Source organism: Giraffa tippelskirchi, chromosome 4 (genome assembly GCF_054371585.1).
Source record: "Giraffa tippelskirchi isolate mGirTip1 chromosome 4, T2T-mGirTip1v1.2.pri, whole genome shotgun sequence".
In the NCBI taxonomy this organism is placed as follows: Eukaryota; Metazoa; Chordata; class Mammalia; order Artiodactyla; family Giraffidae; genus Giraffa; species Giraffa tippelskirchi.
Window position 1 is genome coordinate 209,225,960 of NC_137278.1, and position 26,885 is coordinate 209,252,844.

Below are 26,885 nucleotides of genomic sequence, written 5' to 3' on the forward strand. Positions count from 1 at the left end.
AGAGGATGACAGAGAAACCTGGGGAGGTTCAGTCTATAGCGTGGCAAGGAATCAGACGGGACTTAGTGACTGCGCAACGATAGATGGCCATCAGTATTTAATGTAAGTACTCTCAGCGTTTCATGTAATTATTGATATGTTTCAATTAGATCTGTCACCTCATTATTTGTTTTCTTATTTTCTCTGATTATCCATTGTTATGTCTGTTTTCCTTTTTGTTCCGCATTAATTCATTTAACTTTGGTCATTTTAGACAGCTCTCAAGCACCTACTATATACCAGGCATTTTTCTAGGCATTAGCCCTAGGCCTAGTTCCCATGGAGCTTCCATTATAACGGGGTTGCGCGACAATCAAAACTAACCTAAGCATGAGGGATTTTGAGTATGATAACTGTGAGATGTGATGTGAAGACAAATAAGGCAGGTACAGAGATAAGAATGACAGTGAGATGGGGAATCAAGGCCTCTTTGAGAAGGTGCCCTCTGAGCCAACAGATCAGCATGAAATGAGGGAGCATGCCTCACAAAGAGCTAGGGAAGGGCATAACTGGGACAGGGAACTGTAAGTACAAATTGTGGGAGGCAGGAAGGAGAGAGGTGAGTAGTGGGGCTTGAGTAAGCAGAGAGGAGACGAAGTGGTAGAAGATGTCACTGGAGAGACGGCCGATGACCAGAGCAAGCTGGGCCTCAGAGACCATGGTCGTGTATTTGAATTTTATCTCAAGTGGGTTGGGCAGTGTTTGAGGGTTTTGAGCGGGGAAGGGCCTGATCTGATTTCCAGGTTGGAAGCATCCTCCTGCTGTGAGGGAGATAGATTGTAGGTGGACAGGATTGAAAGGACAGGGGCCTCTTAGGCGGGGTCCAGGGAAACCAAAGGCACAGGCCTGCCTGCTGCAGGAACACTCGGTATGTGAGTGAGCTGGTCCTGACTCAGTCTGGGGTTAGTGGCTCTGGAGGTGGTGAGCAGTGGGGAATTCAGAAAAGATGCACGTGCTAATGCATTGGCTGTCAGAGGACCGACGACATGATTTTCAGGGCCCTGTGCAAAATCAAAATGTAGGATCCTCGTTCAAAGATGGTCAAGGATTTCAAGATGACCACAGCAGAGCTTTAAAGTGAGCATGGGGTCCTTCTAAGTGTGAGGCCCTGTGCAACCGTCCAGGCCACACCCAGGACAGAGACACCCAGGCGTGGGGCCCTTACAACACGCCCCCTGTTCCCACTTGTTCAAAGCTGCTCCTAGCACCCAAAACCAGCTCTGGACCCAGGCCCTGCAGGGGCACAGGTCAAGGGTCTCCAGAAGGCCCTGCTACTTGCAAGGGTGAGCTGGAGGGGAGGGAAAATGTTACATCACCTCTTTTTGGTCTCAAAGACACTTTTCCTCCCGGCCACTTACAACCTCTACCCTGGAGCGGGTGCAGGGCTAGCTAGCCCTGAGGTCAAAATGACCTCTGTGAATGCCCAATTCGATGATTGGGACCCCCTAGAGCTTCAAAGGGACCGCTGCCCCAGGGCTCCTCTGCCTCCCAGGGGACTGCAGTCATCTCGCAGAGGATTCCCTTGGAGAGGGACTCCCTCATCCCACTCCCCCTCCCACGCCCGCCCTCCGCCCCTGCCGCCCCTGACTCCTGTCTGATCGGGTAGGCGGGGGCTCACACCAAAGCTGCCAGCCTGGGGCGGATGTGTCGGAAGCAAGTAGTGGGCGGGGACCTCCCCGTCCTGCCCCCGAGCCCCGCCCCCGAGGCTCGACACCCCGCCCCCACGCGGAAGGTCGCGGAGTCCGCACCGCGGACGCGGAACCCGCACCATGGCCGCCACCACGCCGCTTCGCGACTGTCAGGTAACCGGAGGCCGCCCTCGGCCGAGCGCCCGCAGCCCCGCAGCCCCGGGGTGGCCCCGCGACATGTGGGCTGGTAGGGCTAGAGCTTCTCGGGGTGCGGTGGTGGCAGGGCCCCCCGACAGCCCCGCGGGCTTCCCGGGCGCACGGAAGGCACCCCGGTGCGCCCCACTACCGAGGGGTCTGTGACAGGAGGCTCGGCCCCTCGGAGACCGCAGATCCTCTTAAACAGCGTAGCCCAGCAACCCCGTCGTCGCACGGAGGGGAGGCCGGGCATTGGAGGGTGTCGTCTGGGTCCCGCTGGGGAAGGGACCTGCCCCCATTTTCACTTGGAGGGGCCGACGGCTGTGCTCCCCGAGCAAGAGGAGAGGCCTGTGCCCCCGGCGGGATGCCTGGGCCGCCACTACAGTGCAGAGTTCTGAGAGCTGGAGGTGTTCCCTAATGTGACTGAAAAGTGGGATGAGAGGAATCCCTTTGGTGGTTGGCACCCTGCCGGCCAGGGAGAAGGACCCCCCTCCTGGTTTTGGACTCCAACTCTAGCCCCCCCTTTGCCCTGGCATTCCCCCCTGCAGCCTGATGAGTGCTTCCCCCTTGCTCGGCGTCGGATCCCTGGGGGACACGTCCCAGTCACCCAGGTATCGTCCAGAGCCCCATTTCACAGATGGGATAGACAAAGGTCAGAGGGAGGGAGGAGCTTGCCTGAGGGCAGTTGGCTGCTCAGAAGTCCCTGGCGTTTACTTAGGGATGGCCCCACCCAGGATCAACTCTCTCTGAACTGCACCATCATTGAAATCTGGGAGTCCACACCTGCCCCACAAGGATGGGGCTTTCCCAGGCCCATACCTGCAGAGTGCAGGCATCAGCATCTTCGGGGTTTGGGGGTGGAGGCTCGCGTGTGCTCCTTGGGAAGGCTACAAGGAATAAGACCACTTCTTGATGTGTGTAGGCGTGGAAGGATGCCAGGCTGCCACTCTCAACCCCAAGCAACGAGGCCTGCAGACTGTTTGATGCCACCCTGACCCAGGTACGCCTGCAGAGACAAGTGGCAGTTCCATCTATAAAGATCCAAGAGGAGGTTTCTTAAATCGGTGAATGGTTTTTATGTTCATGAGATAAATGTTTGGTGTGTCTTACAGCTGCATTTATTTGCGCTACGAGGACATGGTGCTTCCACACGGTCACAGTGATCTCTAGCTTCCATCCGCATAGCTTGCTTAAGGTTACAGCTGAACTGCCGGTCATCCGATGTGCTGTCCAAGTAGAGCTGGTCAGTGGTGACTGCATACAGGCATGGCACTGGAAGCTTTCAAAGCTTTCCCACTTTATCCTGATTTTATAAACATTGCAGCCCGTTAACCCCACTTGTACCCAGAGTTATAGTACCCTGGTAAACTCGAGTGTAGAAAGACTTCCTGGGGACCATGATGCTTTGAAGCATCCTTGGACAGGACCAATGGCTCAGGCTGCTCCCAAGTCCCACAGTCAGTGGCTCAGAAAGCCATGGATGCTTTTTAAGCTGCATGCAGACTTGAGTAATCCAGTGCAATAGAATCCATGTCCTCTCTATCCTCAGGATGGGGGAACAGTTCTGTCTGCCCCAGGACTTAGCTGAGAGGTCCTCCAGGCAGCAGGCGTTGGTCTGTGAGGGTGCTGGGGGTTTTGGTGTGGAGCTCCTCCATTTAGGACATGAGCCCCCCCTCCCCTCTCCTGGGCCTAATCTGTGAATATACTGCTCCACTTGTGGCTGTTCTAAGACCTTCCACTGTATCATCAATCATTTCTAACTGCAGTGAAGGAGCCTATAGTCTTAGAACTAGGAGCGTCTCAGAGGTAAGGTCCAAATACTTTGGTACTTCCCCAAATATTTCCCCTCAGCTCTCAGGGGATCTGAGGCCCAGAGAGTGGGGCTGACTCCTGCAGTGAGTTAAGAGGGGCAGGAGGCACCTGGGTCTACACACCCTGATGGAAAACTCTTCCAAGAGCAGTAAGGCCGCTACCTACTGATTCCATCCATGTAGCATAAGGACCAAGGAAGCTGCTAGAAACATAAGGGCCATCCAAGGGACAACCGGTGAGATGCTGTCGGCTTGCCCAGGGCCTCCGCTGTGTGCATCTGAGCTCTTTGCCTGTTTGTCCCCTTCCCCTTTCGGCTTTTGCAGAGCATGATTTGTTACAGGAAAAATTCCCCAGCGCAACCCCACGCTCCAACCCCTGCCAGTGTGTGTGCTCTCCCACGCGTCCTTGTCTCTGTGCCCACTCCCCTGTGTCGTGGTAAAATGCCACGTGATGATTCTGTATAGAGGGAGGTTGGATATCTGATAGAGCGCATTCTGAAATTTAATGCATTATTATGGTTTTAGGATTTTTTTTTAAAGATTTATGTTTTGATGTGGATCATTTCTAAAGTCTTTATTGAATTTGTTACAGTATCGCTTCTGTTTTATGTTTTGGGTTTTGGGCCACCCAACATGTGGAATCCTAGCTCCCCTAGCAGGGATGGAACTGGAAATGCACCCCCTGCGTTGGAAGCGCACAGACTCTCAACCCCTGAACCGCCAGGAATGTCCCACAGAGTTTTAAAAACTAGGCATTAAGGGACTTTTCCTGGTGGTCTGGTGGCTACAACTTTATACTCCCAATGCTAGGCCGGGTTCCATCCCTGGTCAGGGGTCCTGCCTGCTGCCACTGAGCTCGAATGCTGCAACTAAAAGGTCCCGCTGCCGCAAGGAAGATCAGGGACCTTGAGTGCCACAGCTAAGACCTAGTCCAGCCAAATCAGTAAGTAGGCATTACTTACAGAGAGACTAGAAACAGATTGTCAAGAGTGATAATGAGATGAAATTAGGGTGAAAGTGAAAGTTGCTCAGTCGTGTCTATCTCTCTTTGCGACCCCATGGAATATACAGTCCATGGAATTCTCCAGGCCAGAATACTGGAGTGAGTAGCCATTCCCTTCTCCAGGCGATCTTCCCAAGGCAGGGATCAAACCCAGGTCTCCCACATTGCAGGCGGATTCTTTACCAGCTGAGCCACATAAGGGATGCCCAAGAATACTGGAGTAGGTGGTTGGTAGCCTATCCCTTTTCCAGTGGATCTTCCCAACCCAAATTGAACTGGGTCGGGGTGGGGGGTCCCCTGCATTGCAGGCAGACTCTTTACCAGCTGAGCCACCAGGGAAATTAAGATAAGTTTGATCTTTCGGCTTGTGCGCCTCTTCCTCGTTCTTTTCTTTTTTAATATATATTTTTTTAAATTACTTATTTTTTAATTTATTTTTGGCTGCACTGGGTCTTCACTGCTGCTCAGACTTTTCTCTAGTTGCACCCAGCGGGGGCTTCTTGTTGCAGTGGCTCCTTCTGTTGCAGAGCGTGGCCTCTAGAGCATAGAGCACAGGCTCAATAATCGTGGCACGTGGCCTTAGTTGCTCCACTGTCTGTGGACCATGGACCAGGGATCGAACCCGTGTCCCCTGCATCGGCAGGATTCTTTACCCCTGAGCCACCCGGGAAGCCCTTCCTAACTTTCTATAATGAATGTTTACTATGGTTCTTTTTTTTAAAAGAATAAATAGAAGTACCCAAATGTCAGGTGCCCTCTTGGGGCTGATGAGGCTGACACTGTGGGCAGGTCACCTGTCAGGAAGGACTTTCCTTTAGATGTGTCTTTTTTGAACACAGAGACCTCACTAACCCTCGAAAATGTGCTTTGAGTTACATATATTAAGTCTCTTCATCTGAGATGCACCCAGTTACATTTTCTTTTAGCTAAGGTCCAGAAAATCCTCAGTGTTCTAGAAAGGAAAAAAAGAAAAGTTTAGATACAAACCTTCATTTACATGAACTAAAAGCTCCCTTGGGACAACTTTGTTTCACCTTTTAAATTTCAGTATGTAAAATGGACCAACGACCAGGGCCTTGGTGGCATTGAGGGCTGCCTGTCAAAGCTCAAAGCGGCGGATCCGAACTTCGGTGAGTGATGCTTTCTCTGGGTTGAGGGCCATGTTTCATGAGTCCAGCCCCTTAGTGGTTCTCTGAGTGCAGACCTCAGCTGGGCCGCAGAGGGCAGGCCTGTGGTAGTGACCAGGTTGGAAGGGAAGATCACAGACACCACTGTGCTTGGAATAACAGCTGCTCCCATAAAGAGGCCAGTTTCTATAGAAGGTGTCTTTCAAATGTTTTCCTTAATTGTACATCAATTCTGCAAGGAAGACTCTGATCCCATTTCTCAGATGAGGAAACTGAGGTTCAGACAGAGTAAGAAATACACCCAAAGCTACCCAACTGGTAGTTGGGGATCTGGGATCACACATGGCTGTCTCAGTCCAAAGCTTGGACCCCCCGTGAAACACAAGAAATGGCCACTGCAGCCTCTCTGCACACTGGTGAGCCCTCCCCCTAGTGAGGCCCTCCCCAGAGAGGCTGGGGCAGGGGAGACCGACCTGGGGACAGAGGCTGCGGTCACAGGCAAGCCATGTGCGTGGCAGGCATGGGGGTCAGCCCAGTGCATTCCAGAACCCCAGCAGGGTAGCCCCAGCCTGGGTAAGGTTCTGGGCTGGGGGGAGGGGCTGAGGAGGGGAGGGCAGCAGGGACTCCCGCCATGGCCAGGTTCCACTGAGGGCAAGGGTCACAGAATAGGGGATGAAGGAAGCTGTCAGGGGAGCTAGCCTCTGGGTGTGGGCTCAGGCTCTCTGAGCAGACCCTGGCCCCCATGTCAGACACGGGGGCCACATGTGGTCCCAGCACTGTGGTTGGGTCCTAGGTCCCTGACCCGGGCTAGGGACTGGAGTTTGAAACACCAGTGGACATCCTTCCTCTGTCAGGGTGGGGGCTGGCAATCCCAGGTGGGACCCGGAGGCCTGCACACCTGCCAGCAAGACTGCTGCAAGGCGCACCCCCCCATCTTCCTCGGCCCCCAAGTTCTCAGCGCAGGAAGGCAGCCAAGAGAGGGTCATGGCTTCTGTGCTCTGGGGGCCAGCCCCCCGGCAGCATCTACTGGGAGGCCCTGTGCTGGTGGCAGTGACAGCAGCAGCTGATGGAGGAAGCAGAGGGGCTTCAGAAGCACCCCGAGGCAGCCCCTAACCAGCTCCCCACACTGGCACTCCCCAGAATGTCCTGGCTGGAAAAGTGTTTAGGGGGGTGCAGGATGTTCTAGGATTGCTGCGCCTCCACGCGCACGGTGAGGATCGAGCTCTGCACTGTTGGTGGGGACACAGCCTAAGGCCACCTGACTTACCTCTCCTGGGACGTGGGGTGTTTATTTCACCTGCGGGGCCTGCCTGGGCTGGGCAGGACCATCTGAATCACCAGCTCTTTTCCCACTTTTCGCCAGCCATGGGACACGCCATCGCTAATGGCCTTGTGCTGATTGGCACCGGAAGCTCCGTGAGGCTGGACAAAGAGCTGGATGTGGCCGTGAAGACGATGGTGGAGATTTCCAAAACCCAGCCCCTGACCCACCGGGAGCAGCTGCACGTGTCTGCAGTAGAGACCTTTGCCAAGGGGTGAGGGGCCTCCCTCGGCGGGCTGGCGCTCCAGGGCCACACTCGCTAGCCGATGCCACGGGCTGCCCCAGCGCTGTGCAGAAGGGGCCGGGGGGTGATGCCCACCCTGCCTCCCACGCCGTCTGATTGAGAACCGCACCTTGTCTGCCGCCGTATCCTCAGCTGACGGAGGACGCGGTTGGTTCAGATTCCTAGTCTGACATTCGAAGCAGCTTATTTGGCTTCATTGAATAAGTTGGTTATTATTTTCGTTACAAAAATCATTGCCACAGTCCATGGGGGTTGAAAAGAGTCAGATGTGACTTAGCGACTGGATGACAACATCAAAAATAATAGGATCACAGTAAAGAAATAGATAGAGAGGAAGACCCTTGCCCTTAGACTGCTGATCCTAACACACCAGGTGAGCATCTGCCCATTGCCTCCTGCCCCTGTGGTTCCTGTGCCCCCAGGACAGCTTGTGTGTCTGCTCGTGCAGGGGAGATGCCCACAGACCTGGGTGACCGGAGCTGACAGAATAGGAGTTCTGAAGCAGTGACAGAGCTCCGTCCCGGGCTTCCTGGTGTCATTGCGGTTGTTCAGTCGCTAAGTCATGTCTGAGTCTCCGTGACCCCATGGACTGCAGCACACCAGGCTTCCCTGTCCTTCACTGTCTTCCTGGGGAATCAGTGTGAATGTCAGCGCAGGGCTGGAATTCCACCTCTCAGACTTCCCACAGCTGGTACACAGTCTCAGGTGAATTGGCAACTTGTGAAACCAGTTTTTGTTTGGTTGGTTTTTTTTTGCTTGAATTAGAAAGTAAAACATCCCACCGGCTTTTGCATTTTCTGAGCCACAACCTGCCACAGAAACATGCCTGTGTATTTTAACCAGCTCAGTGCAAGCCGTGACACGGGCAGGAAGTGAAGCCCCTTCCACTCGCCGCGTGTGAACTGGGTTCAGCGTTGCTGAGACACCTCTCTTGGCTTCCAGGAACTTCCCGAAAGCCTGTGAGCTGTGGGAGCAGATTCTCCAGGACCACCCAACAGACATGCTGGCCCTGAAATTTTCTCACGATGCCTACTTTTACCTGGGCTACCAGGAGCAGATGCGCGATTCTGTGGCTCGAGTTTATCCCTTCTGGACGGCCGACATCCCCCTGAGCAGGTCGGTGCCCCCTGGGAGTCACGTCATTCCTGTCTCAGCCTCTCTCTGTCCTAAAAATGTGGCAGCTCTCCCGGCCCTGCCCCGAAACTCGTGAGACTGCTGTTGCTCTTTCCTGTTTCTCTGGAGTGAAAAGGTGGGCATTCCCTGCTGTTCCAGTAGTCAGGTCTCTGTGGCTGGGTTTGACTCCTGGTCAGGGAACTAAGATTTCACAAGTCTCAGCCAGGAAAAAAAGAGTGAAAAGGCTTCATGTCCTCATTTGATCTTTATCCCATCCTGGGAATAAAGTAATACTATTATGTATCAGTCAGCACAAGGTAGTTTTTGCTGCAGTAACAAACATCCTCTAGATCTTTTACTCCACTTATTACAAGAAAGGCGAGCTTCTCTCTCATAATACATGTCCATCACAGGCGGGTGGAGGCTCTGGGCCCATGCCACTGTCCCCCTCTGGGATCCCAGCTGATGAAGCCGCTCCTCCCTGGACACAGCAGCTGCTAAGAGGGAAGAGAGCTCTCCTGGGGGACTCGCAGTGGCATTAGTGCTCAGAGCGAAGTGCTCCGAGTCGCTGGCCAGATCCAGTCACCCACCCACAGGAGGCCAGGAAGCGCAACACTACAGTGGGCTGGAAAGAGAGGGAGGTGTGGGATAGCTGTGAACGGCCCTCGGGACCACCGCACAGGATCAGCTCCACTGCACCTTGGTGTTAGGATTATTGTGAAGGGCAACTGGATTAATAGATTGAAAAGCTGTGTTAGTCAGGGTTCTCCAGAAAACAGAACCAGTAGGACGTGTATTTATTGTTATTTGGTCACTAAGTTTTGTGTCCGACCCCATGGACTTAGCCCGCCAGGCTCCTCTGTCCATGGAATTCTCCAGGAAAGAATACTAGAGCGGGTGGCCATTTCCTCCTCCAGGAGATCTTCCCGACCCAGGGATCCAACCCAAGTCTCCTACATTGGCAGGCAGATTCTTTACCACTGAGCCGCGAGGGAAACCCAGGATATGTATATCTATATCTATATTATTTACACACACACACACACACACACACACACACACAGAGGGAGAGAGAAAGGGGGGAGAGGGAGGGAGGTGCATTTATTTTACAGAATTGGCTCCAGTGACTGTGGGGACTGGCAGGTCTGAAATCATTCCAGTCTCTGCCTTCGTCTCCACGTGACTGTCTGTCCTCTGTGTCTCTGTGTGTGTCCCTTCGTGTGTGTCCCTCCGTGTGTGTCCCTCTGTGTGTGTCTCTGTGAGTGGTGTGTGTCCGTCGTGTGTGTCTCTGTGAGTGTTCTGCGTGCAAATCTGCCTCCCTTTCCTTTCTCTTGTAAGGACACCAGTCATTGGGTTTAGGGCCCACCCTCATACAGGATGACCTCATTTTAACTTGATCTTGATAATGAGCTGCAAAGATTCGAATTCCACGTAGGGCGTATGTTCAGACATACCATCTGTGGGGACACAACCCTGCACCGGCCATGTCGAGGGTGGGGTGGTTCCCATCTGCTTTTAAAAAATAATAATTTTTGTTTCTGTTTCTAGCTACGTGAAAGGCATCTATTCTTTCGGACTGATGGAAACCAACTTCTACGATCGGGCAGAAAAGCTCGCCAAAGAGGTAGGTGTGCCCTTCCCAAGGTGCGGGAGCCCTGGGGGAGCGGTGTCAGGTGGCACAGAGCAGGCCAGGCTCGGCCCCCAACTCTGCACCCCATTTCCTGCTGGGAGGGCTTGTGTTACCAGAGAGGGCAGCTCCCTCCGGTCGCCTGTGCCCCCCGGGTCTGCAGAGCCACCTTGTATGGGTGGGGAAGGCCCGTGAGGTTCCGTCCACCCCCTCCCTCTGGGTCACACGGCGTGGCGGCTCTGTGCACCCCCAGCTCCGTGTCTCCAGGGCCCCCCATTTGTGTCCTGGACCCAGACTGTGTAGGTGGGAAGCGGTTGTCAGTGTTGCTTCTCCCACCGGGAACCGCAGGTTTCTAAGCGTCGCCGATAGCATCAAGACTCCGGGAGGGGACCATTAGATGATGAGTGAGGCTTGTCGCCAAAATTCCACTGAACTGTCAAGTTAAGAAGGAAAGAAAGGGAATTTTACTCGAGCCAAACTGAGGATTGTAAACCGGAAAGCAGACAGTTCTGAGCACTGTTCCGCCTGTTAGAACGTGAAGGTACAGTCACCTACTTTTGTGAGACAAAGGACTGAACATCAAAATGACATCCTGATATTCTCCCTAAAGGTCACCGAGGACACACAGTCTAGATAAGCAAGGACGGAGTGAGCAGCGAGTCACCAGGCCCCACTGCAGCGCTGGGAGGGCGGTGTTCTCTTAGGGACTTAGACTGCTAGCCTCAGAAGAGAGGGAAGACTCCTCCTCTAGGGCTGAGCAGGCACTCCCTTCTTTGAGGAGCTCTGGTTAATGTGTAATGCAGGCGTGCGCTGCACATTGGGAGCCAGGGAGGAGGCCCGAACAAGCACAGAGAGGATCTTAGGCTTAATTTTTCTTGTCCTGCCTTAAAATATACGTTGTATCTCATCAGGCTGCTTCCAGTGGGCCCTGACCTGGCACTGGGGCCTGCTGGCCAGCCCTTCTCTTGAGTACCGCCCCCACCGGAGGGAGCCACAGCCGAGGGCACAGAGCTGGGTGGGATGCTAAGTGCTTCCCGCAGGCCTGGCCCCTCCCTCTGTGCTGGGGCACATTGGCTGGCCGCTACCCTGGATGCACCCTGGACACCCGGGCTTGCAGGCCCCAGGGCCTCGGCTTCTCTGACTCAGAGGCCCCTCCTCCAGCGCCTCCCCTCCCAGGAGCAGAGACTGAGGCCCAGGGAGGGACCACCATGTACCCAGGAGTGACAACCGCTCCTGGGCCTGGCTCAGCGCTGGCCCTCACTTGGACGTGCCCAGTCCATCTGCTGGATGCAATGCTACAAGGCATTGAGCCCTTCATCACTCAGAGGAGAGCAGCCGGGCTCCAGCAGGCCGAGGCCAAGGCCGCCCAGCCCACAGAAGGCAGCGCCAGGCTCCCCCAGGCTGCCTGAGCACCGTCCATGCTGCCTGGACAGACCTGCTCCCCAGCTCTCAGCAGGGCTCGTCCCCCAGACCTTGCCCTGGAGGGCTCCCAGCACCTACCCCCTCCGCAGGGGGCAGCAGTGCCCTCCTGGGGCCACAGGGCCTCTGGGTCTCTGCAGACCTCTGGGCTCACAGAAATAGAGGCGGGACTTGACAGGAGGTGACACGGTCTGTGATGCAGTCCTGAGTGAGGGCTTTTGGGAGGGACACAGGGGACATCATGGCAACCTTGGCTCCATGCTCGGGGACCAGGCGTCACCACCCAGGGGGTCAGCTGCAGGAAGGCCCCCTGGACACCTTGGCATTGGGCCCTCCCGCTGGGTGCCATCTGTGTGGGTACCTGTGGGTGGTAAGATGGTTCAGGAAGTCAGAGGGTGACCAAAAGGTGAAGGGTCACAACCACAGGAGCAGGAAGGGGTGATGTGGGGGGACCCCTTCTCTCCCTTCACACTTGTTCTCCTGCAGGCGCCCACACTCTGACCCCAGCACCAGTCCACCACAGTTACTGGGCAAGGCCAGGTTTCTGAGAAACTGAGAATAGGCTCCACAGGCTCTTCTGGGATCGGGAGACGCTTCATGATGGTGACACCTGGGCCTCATCTGTAGGCTGAAGCCCAGGGCAGAAAGAGCAAAGGGCAGCCTTGGGGAAGCGGAGCGGCAGGCCCAGCCTGGCTGATGGACTGAGCGCTGATAGACCGAGGCTTAGGGCAGAGGCGGGAGGGGCGGGTGCTAGGAGCAAAGTCTGGGGCAGCAGGGCCAGGCTGCGCTGGCCAGGCGGACTCTGCCCCTGGGAACTGTGGGGGGAAGCAGGTCAGCGGGGACGGGCAGCTATGATCCCGGCACGGGTGAGAGTAGCCCCTGCCCTGAGCCCTGGCCCCGCGCTGTACCCTTCGTGGGTCCGTTCACAGGGCCCGGAGCCTCGGCCTGCTCGGCTGCACGCCCGGGATCTTCTGTGGGGCTCCGCCCGAGGCCCCCGGCGTCCCTGCAGACGGGCCCCTTCTCTGTCCCCACGCAGACCAGATGGGCCCGTGCAGTGGGGCTGCACACCGCCCGCTGCAGTGCAGACTGCCTGGCAGGGGCCAGGCCAGGGGCAGAGGTGAAAGGCACGGGGGAACCGAGGTAGCAGGGTGAGGGGGCCTGTGATCGGGTGTGGGGGGCCTGGGCTCGTGTGGGTGGTCCCCAGGGTCATGGTGAAGTTCGGCTTTCTGCCCCATGCCGGGTTCAGTAGGCATTCAGTAACCTCTCGTCCCTCTGCCATGTTGTCGCTGGCAAGCTCATCAGTCCTGTGAGTGGCTGTCGTCATTACTAGCAGTAGTATCAGAACAAGCCTGGAAAGCCACACGTGTGGTCCTTGCGTGTGTACTAGTCGGGAGGGGCAGCTGAGAGCCCTGGAGTCCGTGCACACTCAGTGTTGACTGGTCTCCACGGCAGACCCCAGAGGAAGGTGGGGACGCGGGGCGGCACGCTGCACATGACTCAGCTGTGTGCCTGAGGTTGGGGGCGGAGGGGCTGGATAAGCCCTGCTTTGGAAAGACCCCACTGCCATCCCGCCGTGCAGCTCTGGGCAAGTCACTCAGCCTCCCTGAGCCTTGGTTTCCTCATCCGTGAAGTGGGCACTGACACCCTCGTTGGCAGCATCCAGTGTTTGCTTAACAGGCTGGTCTTTGAGGTCGTTACTCTGAGGCAGAGCGCAGGCCCTGGTGCCCTTGCACTTGGGACGCCTTGTCACCAGACGGACTGACTCACACATCATCTTGATTTGTCCTCCCCACTCCCGCCCACATAGGCTTTATCCATTAACCCGACGGACGCGTGGTCAGTGCACACCATTGCGCATATTCATGAGATGAAAGCCGAGGTCCAGGAAGGACTGGAGTTCATGCAGCACTCAGAAGCCCACTGGAAGGTATGGTTCTCGTCCATCCACCTGCCTGGAAAATTCTGTCTGTCCTCCTAAGTTAAGCTGAGGATTAACAGGGTTGCTGGGTGCAGCTTAGTTCTGGGGAAACTTATGTTCCACTTGGAAACATTTCTATCAAACCACCGGTCCCCTGGGAGCCACACAGCTCCCCAACACCTGCCAGCGTTTTACAGCTGATTCTACAATTGGTCGTGGCCTGAGGCATTTGGCTATAGAAGGAATGGATGAGAAAAATTACTGGGTGAACAAGAACCCAGGCTTCCCAGGTGGCTCAGCAGCAAAGAATCCTTCTATAATGCAGGAGACTCAAGTTCTATCCCTGGGTCAGGAAGATCCCCCCTGGAGAAGGGAATGGCAACCCACTCCAGTATTCTTGCCTGGAGAATCTAATGGACAGAGGAACCTGGCGGGCTAAAGTCTAGGGGGTCGCAAAGTGTCAAAACAACTGAGTGACTAAATAGCGGCAACAAACAGAAGCCTGGCACTGGTGAGAACCACAGAGGCTCTGAGCGGCTTCCTCCGCCACTGGCCAATGGGCTGGACGCTGACCCCAGAGCCACAGAGTGTCCTCAGGGAGCAGCTGGTGCAGCCAGGGGCCGATGGGGTGGATGAGGGCCCGGCGACCATCCGCAGGGCTGGCATACGGGGGTCCGGTCCCTGGTGGGGCAGCGGCACCCATGCCATGTGGACCCCTCAAGCCCTGCCAGGCCCTTTCCTGGGGCCTGATCACCCTGGAGCCTCCCTGTGCCCACCTGCGCCCAGCTGCAGTGGCCCTCCATCTTCACATGTGCCTGTTGTCCTCGGGTTTGTCCCTGGCACACACCCGGGCTACCTGTCCAGGTGTGGTCTGCTGCTCTGCCCTTCTCTGGGCCACGTTGGGCACCCAGCAGCAGGTGGTCAGTGACTGAGCAAACGAAGGAGAGACCAGGAACCAGGCAGGGAGCAGGGGCTGGCTCGGTCACCTCGGTGCGTCCCAGCGGCTCCCTGGCTCAGGAAGGCCAGTGAGAAGTCATTGACAAGAAGGCAGCGTCCTGGCCTCTCCAGAAGGGGTATTAGGTAGAGCAGGCGAGCAGGCGAGCAGGCGCAAGGAAAACTTTGAGAACTGTGACGGCATTAGGTTCAGACTCACATCTTTTTAAGGATCCCCAGACCCTGGGCCTGACCTCAGCCCTGGGTGGGGAGTGGGGGGCGCAGTGTGGGTCGGGCCCTGATCCTCAGCAAACCCCCCCCACCCCGCTGCAGATACTGACCCTGCATGGAGGGGGCGCCTGGGCGGCTGTGCCCTCCGAGGGGGAGGCCGGGGAGGCCTGGCCAGGGCTGGGTCATTTGTATTCATTCCATTTACTTCCTGCCCCAGACTCTGGATTTCCTGGGCCTGGGTGCTTGAGGCCTGGCTCTCCCCCAGGGCAAAAGCCCGATCCCTCTGAGCCTCAGTTTCCTTATCAGAAAAACCTACTGTTGCCACCGCTGTGAGGCCCCTGGCCCCAAAGGAGCACCCTTGGATGTTAGTCTGATTCTGTAACACGAGGCAGCCTGTGACGGCTGGGCTCATCTCCTGGCAGGCGCTGGGCTCCGATGCCTGCACACGGTCCCTGCAGAGGCTCCTGGAAGCCTCCAGCCCAGCTACACGGCCCGGGGGCAGACGGCAGGGCCCGCGGCTCCCCATTCCGGTCCTCCAGTGCCTGCCCCTGGCCCTTGGCTGCTGGCACCAAGCTCAGTTCTTCAGGCTCCAGTCAGTGTCCCAGGCTTTACCTCATCCCGGGGACCCCACTGAGAGTTCTGCTCAGACTTCTCTGTCTTCAAAAGACCCGTTGAGTGGAGCCAGCAGCTCCCAGCATGACCACAGCATGACAGGGGCACTCTTAGGGGTATGGAAACCCGGAGGAAGCATCCTACCCAATTGGGCTTGAGGGGGAAGCAGTCAGAGAACGCTTCCTGGTGGAGGCAGCCTATGAGATGAATGTTGAAGGGTGAGTAGGAGTTTGTAGACAAAGGACAGGGAGGTGTAGGATCACTGTAAACAGAAGCCTGCAGTGGCCTGTGAGGGAGGGGAGCTGGGAGGGTTGAATCCTCAGACATAGGTGTAGACATGGGCCATGGAGGAGGCAGCATCAGCTCCCTCCCAGGAGGTGGGAGGTGGTGTCCAAGCAGAGAAGGAAGTGTCTGCCGCAGCCCTGTAGGCTGGCGTTCGTGGCAGGGCCCAAAGCAGAGCAGCCACAGCTGTCCAGGTGTCACCCCTGCCCCCTTATCCCTTGGGCTGTGCCAGGACCTGCAGAGGTTCGGCCCTGGGCGCAGTGGTCCGTAGGGTTTTACTGGGATGCCCTGCGCTGTTGGGCACGGTCAGCCTCTGCAGCCGTTTGGATGGACTTCCTCATTTTCTCCACTCCACACCTAAGGAAGGCGAGGCTTGGGGTGCCAGGTGGCCCCCTTTGGGTGGTTCTGGTTCTCCTGCCTCCTCGTCCTGGGGCTAAGATGCCAGCCTGCTGTAGCCTCAGCACCCTCGGTAAATTCAGGCACACCGCTTGCCGAGGCTCAGGACCGAAGGAACGGACAGGTGTGGACTTGCCGGCCAGGGCAGCCGAGGCAGGGGCTGGGAAGTGTTTCCTGCACCCAAAGCTTTGGGGTTCTGCGTTAACACAAGACAGCAGCTGCTTACCCCCTGCGCTGTCAGACTTTTCTCTCTCTCTCTTTTTCTTTCCCCAGGACTCTGACATGCTTGCTTGTCATAATTATTGGCACTGGGCTTTATATCTGATTGAAAAGGTAAGATGACTGGCCGTCTTACCCTACAAAGATGTAGGGTCTTAGGTCTTCGTAAGGTCTTACCCTCCAAGGAAAGAAATGCTTCTGTACCTTGTGCTGTACTTTATACCCTGTGGAGCAGTGTTGTGCGTTTCAGCGGTGTTCTGATGCAGTAGGGCACTCATGTTTTCAAACAGTTTTTCAGGTTTGAACTCCTTTAGTTATTTCCCACTGTCCTGGACTCAGAAATCCTGTACACACATGTGCCATTTGTGGAGACAATGTAGACCCAGTGCCTCTCTGCCCCTGGGGTGAACTGCCAGGCCCGCACCCCATGGTTGTACCTGAATGAGCCATGGGACCCGCACAGTGCTTCACCCCAGTGGGGGCGAGGGTGTGGGGTCATGCTTGACCTCAGCGATCCCACCACTGGGTCCCATTTATAAGGGCTCTTCTTACAGTTTGTCGTAGAGTAAATCTAGAAGCTCCCTAAAGGTCCAAAGAGAAATGCTTGGAAGGTAAGGACCCTGAAAGGATATGCAGATGACACAGCATCTTCAAGAAAGCAGTGAACCCAGCCGAATGGGCCATGAGGAAAAGACCGAGAGGAAGAAACCATCCTGGAAGAAATAGATGAAAGAGCTCACAGCCGCTTGACAAGCGCTTCATGCGAAAAACAATGCTTCCGCGGAAGGGCTCCCCTAGCAGCAGCTACTGTCGTGTCTCCTACCTGGGGAAAGAAGGGCTGGGGCGGGGTGGGTTCCTCTCCTCCCATCCTGGGAACCACCAAGCTGTGGGCAGGCAGGCTGGGGCCTTTGTCAAGGTGTTTTCAGTTTATGTCTCAGCATCTCACTTCACCTCCTCCCTGTGTTAATCCCAGAACTTCATTTTTCCAGGGTGAATATGAGGCTGCGTTGACCATTTACGATGACCACGTAAGTCCACGCTTGCACTCGATTTAGTTTATTGTGTGGATTTACCTTCAGTCTTGAAGGTAAATCTCCCTGAGCCGGTCCGTGTTGCCCCAGACAGAACCACAGCCGGAGTGAGAGCACAGCTCTTGTGTAAGACCTCACGGTGTTGATTCTCTCCGAGGGCAGTGTTGAAACCCAGAAAGATTTGACTCTGCTCGCCCGTGGGCGTTGGGAGATTGCTTTCCGAGGTGGCTTGGTGGTAAAGAATCCACCTGCCAATGCAGGAGATGCAAGAGATGCGGGTTCGATCCCTGGGTCGGGAAGATCCCCTGGAGGAGGAAATGGCAACCCACTCCAGTGTTCTTGCCTGGAGAATTTCATGGACAGGGGAGCCTGGTGGGCTACAGTCCAATGGGTTGCAAAGAGTCAAACATGACTGAATTCGCGTGTGCGCACTCACACACAAACACACATACACACACACCTGTGGGCATTGGAAGAGTGCGCATGTCAGACGGTCATCTCTGAAGTCTCGGGCTTCCTTCTCGTCATTTAGATTGCCTTTATTTGGTAAAAACATTGATCTGCCTGAAATGGTTTTGGCTGTGCTGCGTGGCCTGTGGGATCTCAGTTCTCTGACCAGGGATTGGACCCGGGCCATGGCAGTGCAAGCGCTGAATCCTAACCACGAGACCATTAGGGAACTACCAGGAATTTTTTTTTTTTTGGTAGTAAAATATACACTGGGGCTTCCCAGGTGGTGCTAGCAATAAAGAATCTGCCTGCCAATGCAGGACATGTGGGTTCGATCTCTGGGTCGGGAGGATCCCCTGGAGAAGGAAATGGCAACCCACTCCAGTATTCTTGCCTGGAGAATCCCATGGACAGAGGAGCCTGGTGGGCTGCAGTCCATAGGGTTGCAGAGTGCGACACAATTGAGCACTAGAAAAAGCATACATACTGTATTTTATTATGGTAACCAGTGTAACTGTACAGTTACCACGGCAACCAGTTTGTGTGTACAGTTACCATGGTGACCAGTTTAAGTGTGTGGTTGCCACGATAAGCAGTTTACATGTACAGCTCTGTGGTGTTCAATACATTGACGTGGCAGTGCAGCCTTCACCACCATCCATTCCTGCAACTTTTCTATCTTTCCAAACTGAAAATCCCCACCTACTCAACCCTAACTATCCCCGTCTCTCCAGGTCCTAAGTATCTGTTTGAAAGTGAAAGTGTTAGTCACTCAGTCGTGTCTGAGTCTTTGCGACCCTGTGGACTGTAGCCCACCAGGCTCCCCTGTCCATGGAGTTCTCCAGGCAAGAATACTGGAGTGGGTTGCCATTCTCTTCTCCAGGGGGTCTTGCTGACCCAGGGATTGAACCCAAGTCTCCTGCATTAGCAGGCAGACTCATAACTTTTGAGCCAAAGATGTGTTTAAAAGAAAAAAAAAAAAAGCCTAACTCACAACTTCTGGGCACCCCACTGTGGGCTTAAGAACAGAGCCTGGGGCACAAACATGCTAGTGATTTGAGGATCTAAACCCTCAAAGGGAAAAATGCTCAGTAGGGCTTCCTGTAAGAGGAAACCCTATATAAGTTTCATCCTGTACAAGGCACTCCTTGTGGTAGGGAGTGAAGGGTGACGAGAGATTGTGGGGAGGGGTGCAGAGCCGCTGGACGTGGAGTCGTCGGCGGCCCAGGTGATTCTCCACCCGTGTGGCCCGGGGCTGGGGACACGAGGTGGCAGGTGGGCCAGGGCCTGATGCCCACTCCCCCAGGCGCCCGTGTGCTGGGCTCTTTCCCAAGTCTGTCCAGTGTCCCTCGGACACCCGGAGCGGTCCAGGCCCTGAGAGCCGATAGGCCCTGAGGGGTGGGGTGGAGGGGATGCTGGCCGTGGCTTCCATGGGCTGAGGGTCTGGCCCCGACGGGCGGACTTGGGCAGTCCCTGCAGCCCCTCACCCCCCACCCGCCCTGTCTTCCAGATCCTCCCCAGCCTGCGGGCCAGCGGGGCAATGCTGGACGTGGTGGACAGCTGCTCCATGCTGTACCGGATGCAGATGGAAGGTAGCCCTGTCCGGTTCCTGGTTCCTCCCCTCCCGTGTGACGAGGGGGAGGTGCCACGGCCGGACCCCAACCTGGCAGGAGCGCTTGAGCGAGTTTCTCCAGGGCCTCTCAGCCCCGGGACAGCGTGGCCCTGGGTACCGGCTCTGCGGCTGCCTTCCAGCCGGCCCCAGGCCAGGGGCTAGGCCCCCGCTGCCCTTTCTCCTGGTTCCCACCGCCCCTCGGAGTCCGGCTCTGAACCTGGCTGGCGCCTGCCGTTCCCACAGCCTGCCTTCCCAGCCGGCAGGGCACAGGCGGCCCCTGACACCGGTGTCTGGGTGTCACCTGATTTCTCAATGCCTGGGGATGGCACAGAGAAGAGTTTCTCAACAGTGTCACCTGATGCTCGGACGTGGCTGGGACGGGGTTAGTTGTACCGCTGGGGGCCACGGAGCGCTTCCGGCCGACCGCTGGGGGCACCAGATGGCTCTCCCCTCCCTCCCAGGTTCAGCAGAGCCAACCCTCTGCCCACTCTAGGGCCCGGGTCAGCGGGACAGTGTGGGGATGAGGCTGTTTCTAGAGGGTTCTGGGGAGGCTTCCTAGAGGAGGTGAAATGGAAGCCATGAAAGGGAGCGTAGGGTTTTGCTGAGGGGTGACAGGAAAGGACATCATAGCAGGGAGTGGCCTATCCAGCGCCCCAAGGACAGCAACCAGTGGCCTGTTCCGGGGACGAGCGAGAGGCATGGTCCACATACTCAGATGGAGCAGAGGAGGCTGAGCGGCGGGGATGGAGGGTGATGAATGTGGCTTTTATCTGCGTCCTGGAGGGCCCGTGGGGCCAGGTTGAACAGGTTCCGTCCAGCAGGTGGGCTGAGCCAGGGGAGGCCAGACTGGAGGCCAGGGCATCGTCAAGGAGCCCTCACTGCCGTCCAGGCGACAGGGCTGGGACACCACAACCCAGCTGGTGGGGGCCTGTGTCTCTGTTCAGCCAAAACCCTCCAGAACTGTGTGGGGAGGGGAGGGCTGGGGGAAGCTGAGTCCTTTTGACCCCGAGACCCTGTGGACCCTTCGCCTGTGGAGGCCCAGCCCGGGCTGCAAACCTGGGCCCCCCGAATGCCCGTGAGGAGGGGCTCAGAAGGGACAGGCCCTGGTCTGGAGGCTGGGAGGCCCCATTGGGGTGCTGCGGGGCCGGGGAAGGGAGAGGAAGGCCACTCGCTTCCTCACCGCGCAGAGTGGAGCCTCCAGGCTGCTTCCAGTTGACAGGCAGAGACACGGAGGTCCAGGGCAACCACGGGGTCGTGGGAGGAAAGTGAGGAGCAGGAGGGGGAGTCAGGAAACTTGGAGGATCCACGAGGGACGGGAGGGGAGGTGGTGTGAGAGAGCAGAGCAGAAGGGACAGTCTCGAGCTGGAAATCCAGACCCAAAGGAGTGCTCAGTCGCTCAGTCGTGCCCGACCCTTTACGAGCCCATGGACTGTAGCCCACCAGGCTCCTCTGTCCATGGGGATTCTCCAGGCAAGAATACTGGAGTGGGTTGCCATGCCCTCCTCCAGGGGATCTTCTCAACCCAGGGATCGAACCCAGGTCTCCCGTATTGCAAGCAGATTCTTTACCATCTGAGCCACATCTGAGCCACCAGGGAAGCCCCAAAAGGAAGACCTAAAGGATGCTCTTTATGAATTCCGCAGGTTCTGACTGGCCCCCTGCCCTGTGTCAGGGGCCTTCCCAGTGAGAACCACAAGAGGAAGTTTTACAGTGGTTTTGCTCAGCCGCTCAGTCGTGTCTGACTCTTTGCGACCCCATGGACTATAACCCACCAGGCTCCTCTGTCCATGGGATTCTCCAGGCAAGAATACTGGAGTGGGTTGCCATTTTCTTCTCCATTACAGTGGTTTGGAGTTTGTCAAAGGGGCCAGAGACTTCACTGAACACCCTTCCATAGCTTTTATTATTTTAATTTGCTTTCTACCTTACCCATCTGCTGCTTTTATGATTAAACAAAGTTAACGAAAGCCAGGCCCCAAGGCCTAAGCCCGACGCCAGATGCCGCCTGCCGGCTTTGTAGGGCCTCCTCCCCTGGAACCACCTGTGGGTGCCAGAGGCTTGTGCACACAGCGCTCACGCCAGGCCCGCGGGTGTCCCCCCGTGTCCCCAGGGGTCTCCGTGGGTGAGCGGTGGCAGGACGTCCTCTCTGTGACCCAGAAGCACAGCCGAGACCACATCCTGCTCTTCAACGATGCTCACTTCCTGATGGCGTCCCTGGGTGCAGGGGACACCCAGACCACGCAGGAGCTGCTGACCACCCTGCGGGACGCCAGCGAGTACGTGGAGGGCTGGGCCAGGGGGCAGGGGTGGCGCGGGCAGACCGCCTCTGCCAGCTGGGAGGCCGGGGGTGGAGGCCCCAGCTGAACACAGCCACACGGATGCCCGTGGAGGGCTTCTCCCAGGGGTGCCCCTTAGACGTGCATCCTCCGAAGGTGTGTGCCCCGGGTGTTCAGTCTCCCCCAGGTGTGCGTCCCCGTGGGCCGTGCCTTTCGAGGGTACACTTGCTTCCCCCTGGGACACAGAGCAGTCTGTGTCCCCTAGGCCTCAAGGTCAAGGTCAGTGTCATGCTCAGGGGAGGCGGTGAGGCCCTGGAGCCAGAGAGACTGCCCCTTACAGGGTCTCAGCTCTCTACTCTCAGCCTGTTTCCTTGTCTGGTGGGACAGGCTGGTAGGAAAACGGGGGCAGTGACGTGGCAACATCCGTCGCTCCATTCCTGGTGCCACTGGAGCTGGTTCCAATCACAGCGGGGGCCAGAGAGTCCAGAGAGGCACAGTGCAGGGCACCAGGGATGTGGCCAGCCCTGGTCTCCTGACTGGAGGGCTACAGCTGGGGAACCTAGGAGCCCTGGTGGTTTGTCCTGGCTGCCCAGGGGTGGGTGACACCCATGGCCACATGTCCTGCCCCTCCTCCTGGGGCTCTGGCCATAGCTTCTGGCCCCCAGCCCTCATGACCCAGATTAGCCACCTCCTGAGGGCTCTGGGAAGATGAGGCCTGCCCCAGCTGTTCATTCAGTCCAGGGGCGGCACCAGCTCCAGTACCAGCCTTGACCTGCTTTCCCTGCGAGGTCAGCTCTGCTATTCCCATTTTATAGATGAGCAAACTGAGGCCAGGCGTCAGGGCACCGGCCTGAGGCCACAGCACCATTGAACTGAGTTGAGAGCCCTGTTCTCTCCCGTCCCTGGTGGCCTGTCCTCTGTCAGCCCACCTGATCAAAGCCCCTACTGCATGGGGCACGGAGTCAGGGATGCTGGGCTGAGGAGGAGGCCACCCTCTTAGGGACCTGAGTCGGGTGGGAGACCGATGCACTGTCACGGGGGCAGCGCAGGGCTGAGGGCATCTTCTCGGGCCGGCAGGTCCCCGGGGGAGAACTGCCAGCACCTCCTGGCCCGCGACGTGGGGCTGCCCTTGTGCCAAGCCCTGGTGGAGGCCCAGGACGGGAGCCCCGACTGCGTGGTGGAGCTGCTCCTGCCCATCCGCTACCGGCTGGTCCAGATAGGAGGCAGCAACGCCCAGGTGAGCCCCAGCCTCGCACGTGTCAGCAGCTGCCGCGCAAGGGCCCTGGGGCCAGGAGCCCCTGCAGCCCGCAGTCCCCGTCTCCGCGGTGTGGGTGCCTGCGGGGTGGGAGGGTCCTTGTGGTTCACACCCCCGTGAGCTTGTCCCTGAGGACTGGCCAGCCTGCAGTGGGGGAGGGAGTCCCCACCCCTCGTCCCGGGGTCTCACGTGCCCAATGCATCTTTCAGAGAGACATCTTCAACCAGTTACTGATTCACGCGGCCTTGAACTGCTCATCTGGCCTCCATAAGCACGTGGCCCGGTGAGTTCCTCATTCCTGTCCAGAGCTCAGCCAAGAAGGACCCCAAGCCCAGCCCCTCTCACTTGGGGGTCTCCCCCCAGACTTCCAGGGGCCCAGAGGCTCCCGCCTGCCTTGGCCCAAGGTGGTGCCCGTCTCTAAGCCTGCGGAGACACGAGGCCCTGAGGGTGCCTGGTTCTCCCCTCTGAGCATCTTCAACTCGACCAAAGGGGCTGAGGGCCCTGCCTTCAGCACCCCCTGCCTCGACCCCCCAGCACACTCCTCGTCCTGGCCACGCTGAGCTCCTTACTCCTGCAGGCCCCTGGGCCTTAACACGTGCCACCCCTCTGCCTGGGACATCATTCCTTCTCCTGCACCCACTGACGCCCACTGAGCCTTCAGGCATTGGCTCACATTGTCCTGCCAGACTGTGCCAGGTGCCAAGGCGAGAGATGGGCAGGTAGGCCCCAGCCAAGGCTGCGAGGAGCTTCCCTCTCCTGCAGGGAGTAAGCGATTCATCCCACAAATGTGTGTGAAAACGCTGTGGGCGTGGGCATCCTGCCCGGGATGCCATGATGGAGGTGCTGAGTGGACAGGGGGTCAGGCAGGAGGGTGCCCTTGGAGGTGACATTCAGGGGGACTCCTGAGACCAAGCGGGTTTAACCGGCTTAGAGGTGATCTGCTCAGGAGGAGGGGTGCGGCTGGAGGATTGGGGGTGTCGGGGTGGGGGCACCCCAGGAAGAAAGCTCTGGGAAGCTAGCCACTGCCGCAACCTCCATGCTCCCACCCCCGGCTCCTCAGCCCCACTGACCCTGGTGCCCCGGGGGTGAGATGAGACCCCCTCCTCGCCCAAGTCTCCTGGCCAGCTGGAGCGCCAAGGGGAAAGGGGAGCCGGGGTGCCAGGTGGGCAGAAGGGGTGTCCTGAGGCCCCGTGAAGCTGTTGCTGCAGGTCCAGACCGCGCAGGGGGTCCTGGAGGCCCTTGCTGGACTCTGGAGGTTAGCAGTCCGGTGGAAGGGGCCAGAGTCCATGCAGCCCATGGCAGGCAAGGCCCAGCTTCCGCAGTGGCGGTTCCAAGCCGAGCAGCGCAGGGGTTGGCGGCGCTGATGAAACACGCAGATGCTGTGACCCACAACTGTGGACAGACACACAGGAAGTGGCTACACCCTGTAGCGCCCTGGACGCATGGCCCTCTCTGTCAGCCCCCATGGCCACGTGCAAAGCTGCACACATTCGGGGCCCTGTGGACAGAGAGGCGGGCGAGGCCTTGAGCAGGGGAGCCAGGGTCAGCTGGGGGGCACGATGCCGTCCACGCTGGGGGTGCTGGGGAGCCCGCTGCCAGCACAGCTCCTCCAAGTGCCCTCCTGGTGTCCTCACGCTGCTTAGCCCCCCGCCCCTCCAATGCAGAAAGCCTCGGCCCCCTGCCATGGGGTCCCCACCCCCAGTGCCAGGCCCAGCCCCTTAACCCTGCCCTCAGCACACAGGATCACTATGGCCAGTTGTTTGGGGGGTCTTCGCCTGAAATTATCCTCCCTTGTTGAAAGCTGGAATTTCCCCCTCACCGGCCCTCTGGCCACTTGATCTCCCAGAACATTCTCAGGCATGTTGTTGTTGTTCAGTCACTCAGTTGTGTCCGACTCTTTGCGACCCCGTGGACGGCAGCACGCCAGGCTCCCCCGTCCATCACCAGCTCCCGGAGCCTACTCAAACTCATGTCCATTGAGTCGGTGATGCCATCCAACCCTCTCATCCTCTGCCGTCCCCTTCTCCTCCTGCCCCCAGTCTTTCCCAGCATCAGGGTCTTTTCCAGCATTCTCAGGCATGGTCCTCCCCCCTTTCCCACAGTCACGCCCCACCCTCTGGTCCAGGCACTCCTTATGGCGAGAGGACAGTCCTGGGGCAGGTGAGGCCACAGGGGTGTGCCCACCCTGAAACGCTCTGCACTTGGGCATCACCGGGCATCACCTGGAGAGCCAGGGTGCTCTCCAATCACCGACGGCCTGGGCCAGCATGAAGACATGGGAGCCCAGGCTTTCTCAACCTCACGGCTCTGCCCACCTGCTGTCCGGTCCCCGCCCCTGCCAAGGCCCCGTCTCCTGCCTCTGGGCCTTGGTCCCACCTGTCCCCTGGGCCGTGATGCCGGCCCCTCCCTCCCTCTATCACTTGGGGGGGGGTGGGCGTGTCTTGCTTGCTGCCACCTCAGCCCTGGCCCGTGCTGCTCGTGTCCTGCCTTGGGGTAGAGGGCCATCCGTCCCCCAGCTTCTAGAAGTTTCCAACACCGACCCTGTCTTGTTTCCCCAGGAGCCTTCTGATGGAGCGAGATGCCTTAAAGCCCAACTCCCCACTGACCGCCAGGCTCATCCGCAAGGCAGCCGCCGTCCACCTCCTGCAGTGAGCCGGCCTGGCTGCCTGCCCCATGGGGCCTCCACGGCCCTCAGACAGGCTGCTGCATTGGCTTCGCGGGGTTACAACCTGGCCAGTTGGCCAGGCCTACAAAGCAGAAAGCGCTGTAACCAACAGCATTACAGGAAGAGGGGCAGAAATCAATTTTCAGCATGGTTCCAAATCTTCTAATCCTTGCTCAGGGCCACAGTGCGGTTTCAAGCAGAGCTGAAGTGGGGGCTTGCTGTTCCACTTGCCTTGAAAACTGTTTTCCCAGGGGACCCTCTTTTACACCTCCCAGTTGTTCAAGGGTTGGAAGGCGGGGGTGGGGTGGTGGTGGGCTCAGGGAGGGGAGGGGAGTCTCCCACCCACCCCTAGGGGGCACCCCTCTCCCCACTCTAGGCTGCCCCTGGGATAAACCCCATCATTCTGCCTTTCCTCTCCACATTCTGGGAAGGTTCTGTTGTCCCACCTTTTGGGTGAGGGTACCCATGGTAGAGAGTGACTTGCCCAGGGTCCCAACTAGTGGGAGCCCTGTGCCTCCTGGGAGAGAGGGCCCCCACCTCAGTGCCTGGGCCCTCAGCCCTTCTGCTGTGTCTGCAGAGACATCTGCAAGCTTCCCTTGGGGCTTTAGTGGCACTGATTTGGGTTGATTTTCTCTTAATTCTAAACTGCACATTGTCAACCATGATTCTTAAGAATTTTTACTTCTCATGGGAGTATAGTTGATTTATACTGTTGTGTTAGTTTCAGCAAAGTGATTCAGTTATACATACACATATATGTGTTCTTTTTAAAATTCTTTTCCCATTTAGGTTGTTACAGACTACAGAGTAGAGTTTCCTGTGCTCTGCAGTAGGTCCTTGCTGATTATTTTTGTCAACCATTATTTTAATCATACGTATGCACACTCGTTGATCTGCTGTGCTTTCTGAGGTGTGAGGATTGAGCGCAGAGGCAGACACAAAAGCCTTGTGATGTGGCTTTAATAGGATCTGAGCCAGTTTTATAACTGCTGCCTCTGTCTCTCCCCGTGGGTAACCCAGCCCTGACATCCAGCTCGGTGGTGCTGTGAGAGGCATCTCAGCCCACTGGTGTTTCTTAGGTTCCCTCAGAGCAAACTGAAGTTAGGGTAGGGACTCGGGGGGCAGGGAGGGGGCGGGTCTTCCAGGAGGCAGCAGACACCTCTAGATCGACTAGATGCATTTCCTGGGATTAAAATAAATTAGTTAATTGGTTCCTTTGCCTGACTGTTACTGGGTGGGCACCTCTTAGCCTCCTCCACGTGCCAGGCCTGGGCTGGGTCCTGGGGAGACAGGCTTCTTCTTGAATGTGGGGGTTGAGCAGGGCAGTGAGTCAAGAGCAGAGTCATTACAACGGGATTTCAAGAGAGGTGCTGTCTGTCCCCAGGAGCTAGGGACACATCCCAAGGGGAGCCTGCCCTCCCAGTCTGAGCTGTCCCTTCCTGCCAGTTCCCCTGCTCACACCCCATATGCCCTCCCCT

The 26,885-nt window shown here is 57.4% G+C and overlaps 1 protein-coding gene across 2 annotated transcripts; it reads left to right on the top strand.

Annotated features, from left to right (window-relative positions):
* Window positions 1-1,776: 1,776 nt before the first annotated feature.
* On the top strand, window positions 1,777-26,619 carry TTC38 (tetratricopeptide repeat domain 38). Of its 2 annotated transcripts, none has more exons than XM_081594990.1 (14): window positions 1,777-1,841; window positions 2,785-2,926; window positions 5,725-5,806; window positions 7,167-7,338; window positions 8,311-8,484; window positions 10,030-10,105; window positions 13,335-13,454; window positions 16,173-16,232; window positions 17,108-17,146; window positions 19,110-19,191; window positions 21,322-21,487; window positions 22,565-22,724; window positions 22,952-23,025; window positions 25,301-26,619. In XM_081594990.1, exons 4-14 carry the CDS (start codon window positions 7,169-7,171, stop codon window positions 25,392-25,394), a joined length of 1,215 nt encoding a protein of 404 aa, XP_081451116.1. In that variant the 5' UTR covers window positions 1,777-1,841; window positions 2,785-2,926; window positions 5,725-5,806; window positions 7,167-7,168; the 3' UTR covers window positions 25,395-26,619. The 2 variants fall into 2 exon arrangements, with proteins under 2 accessions (XP_081451116.1, XP_081451115.1); XM_081594989.1 differs by having other exon boundaries at window positions 2,785-2,862.
* The last annotated feature ends 266 nt before the right edge of the window (window positions 26,620-26,885 follow it).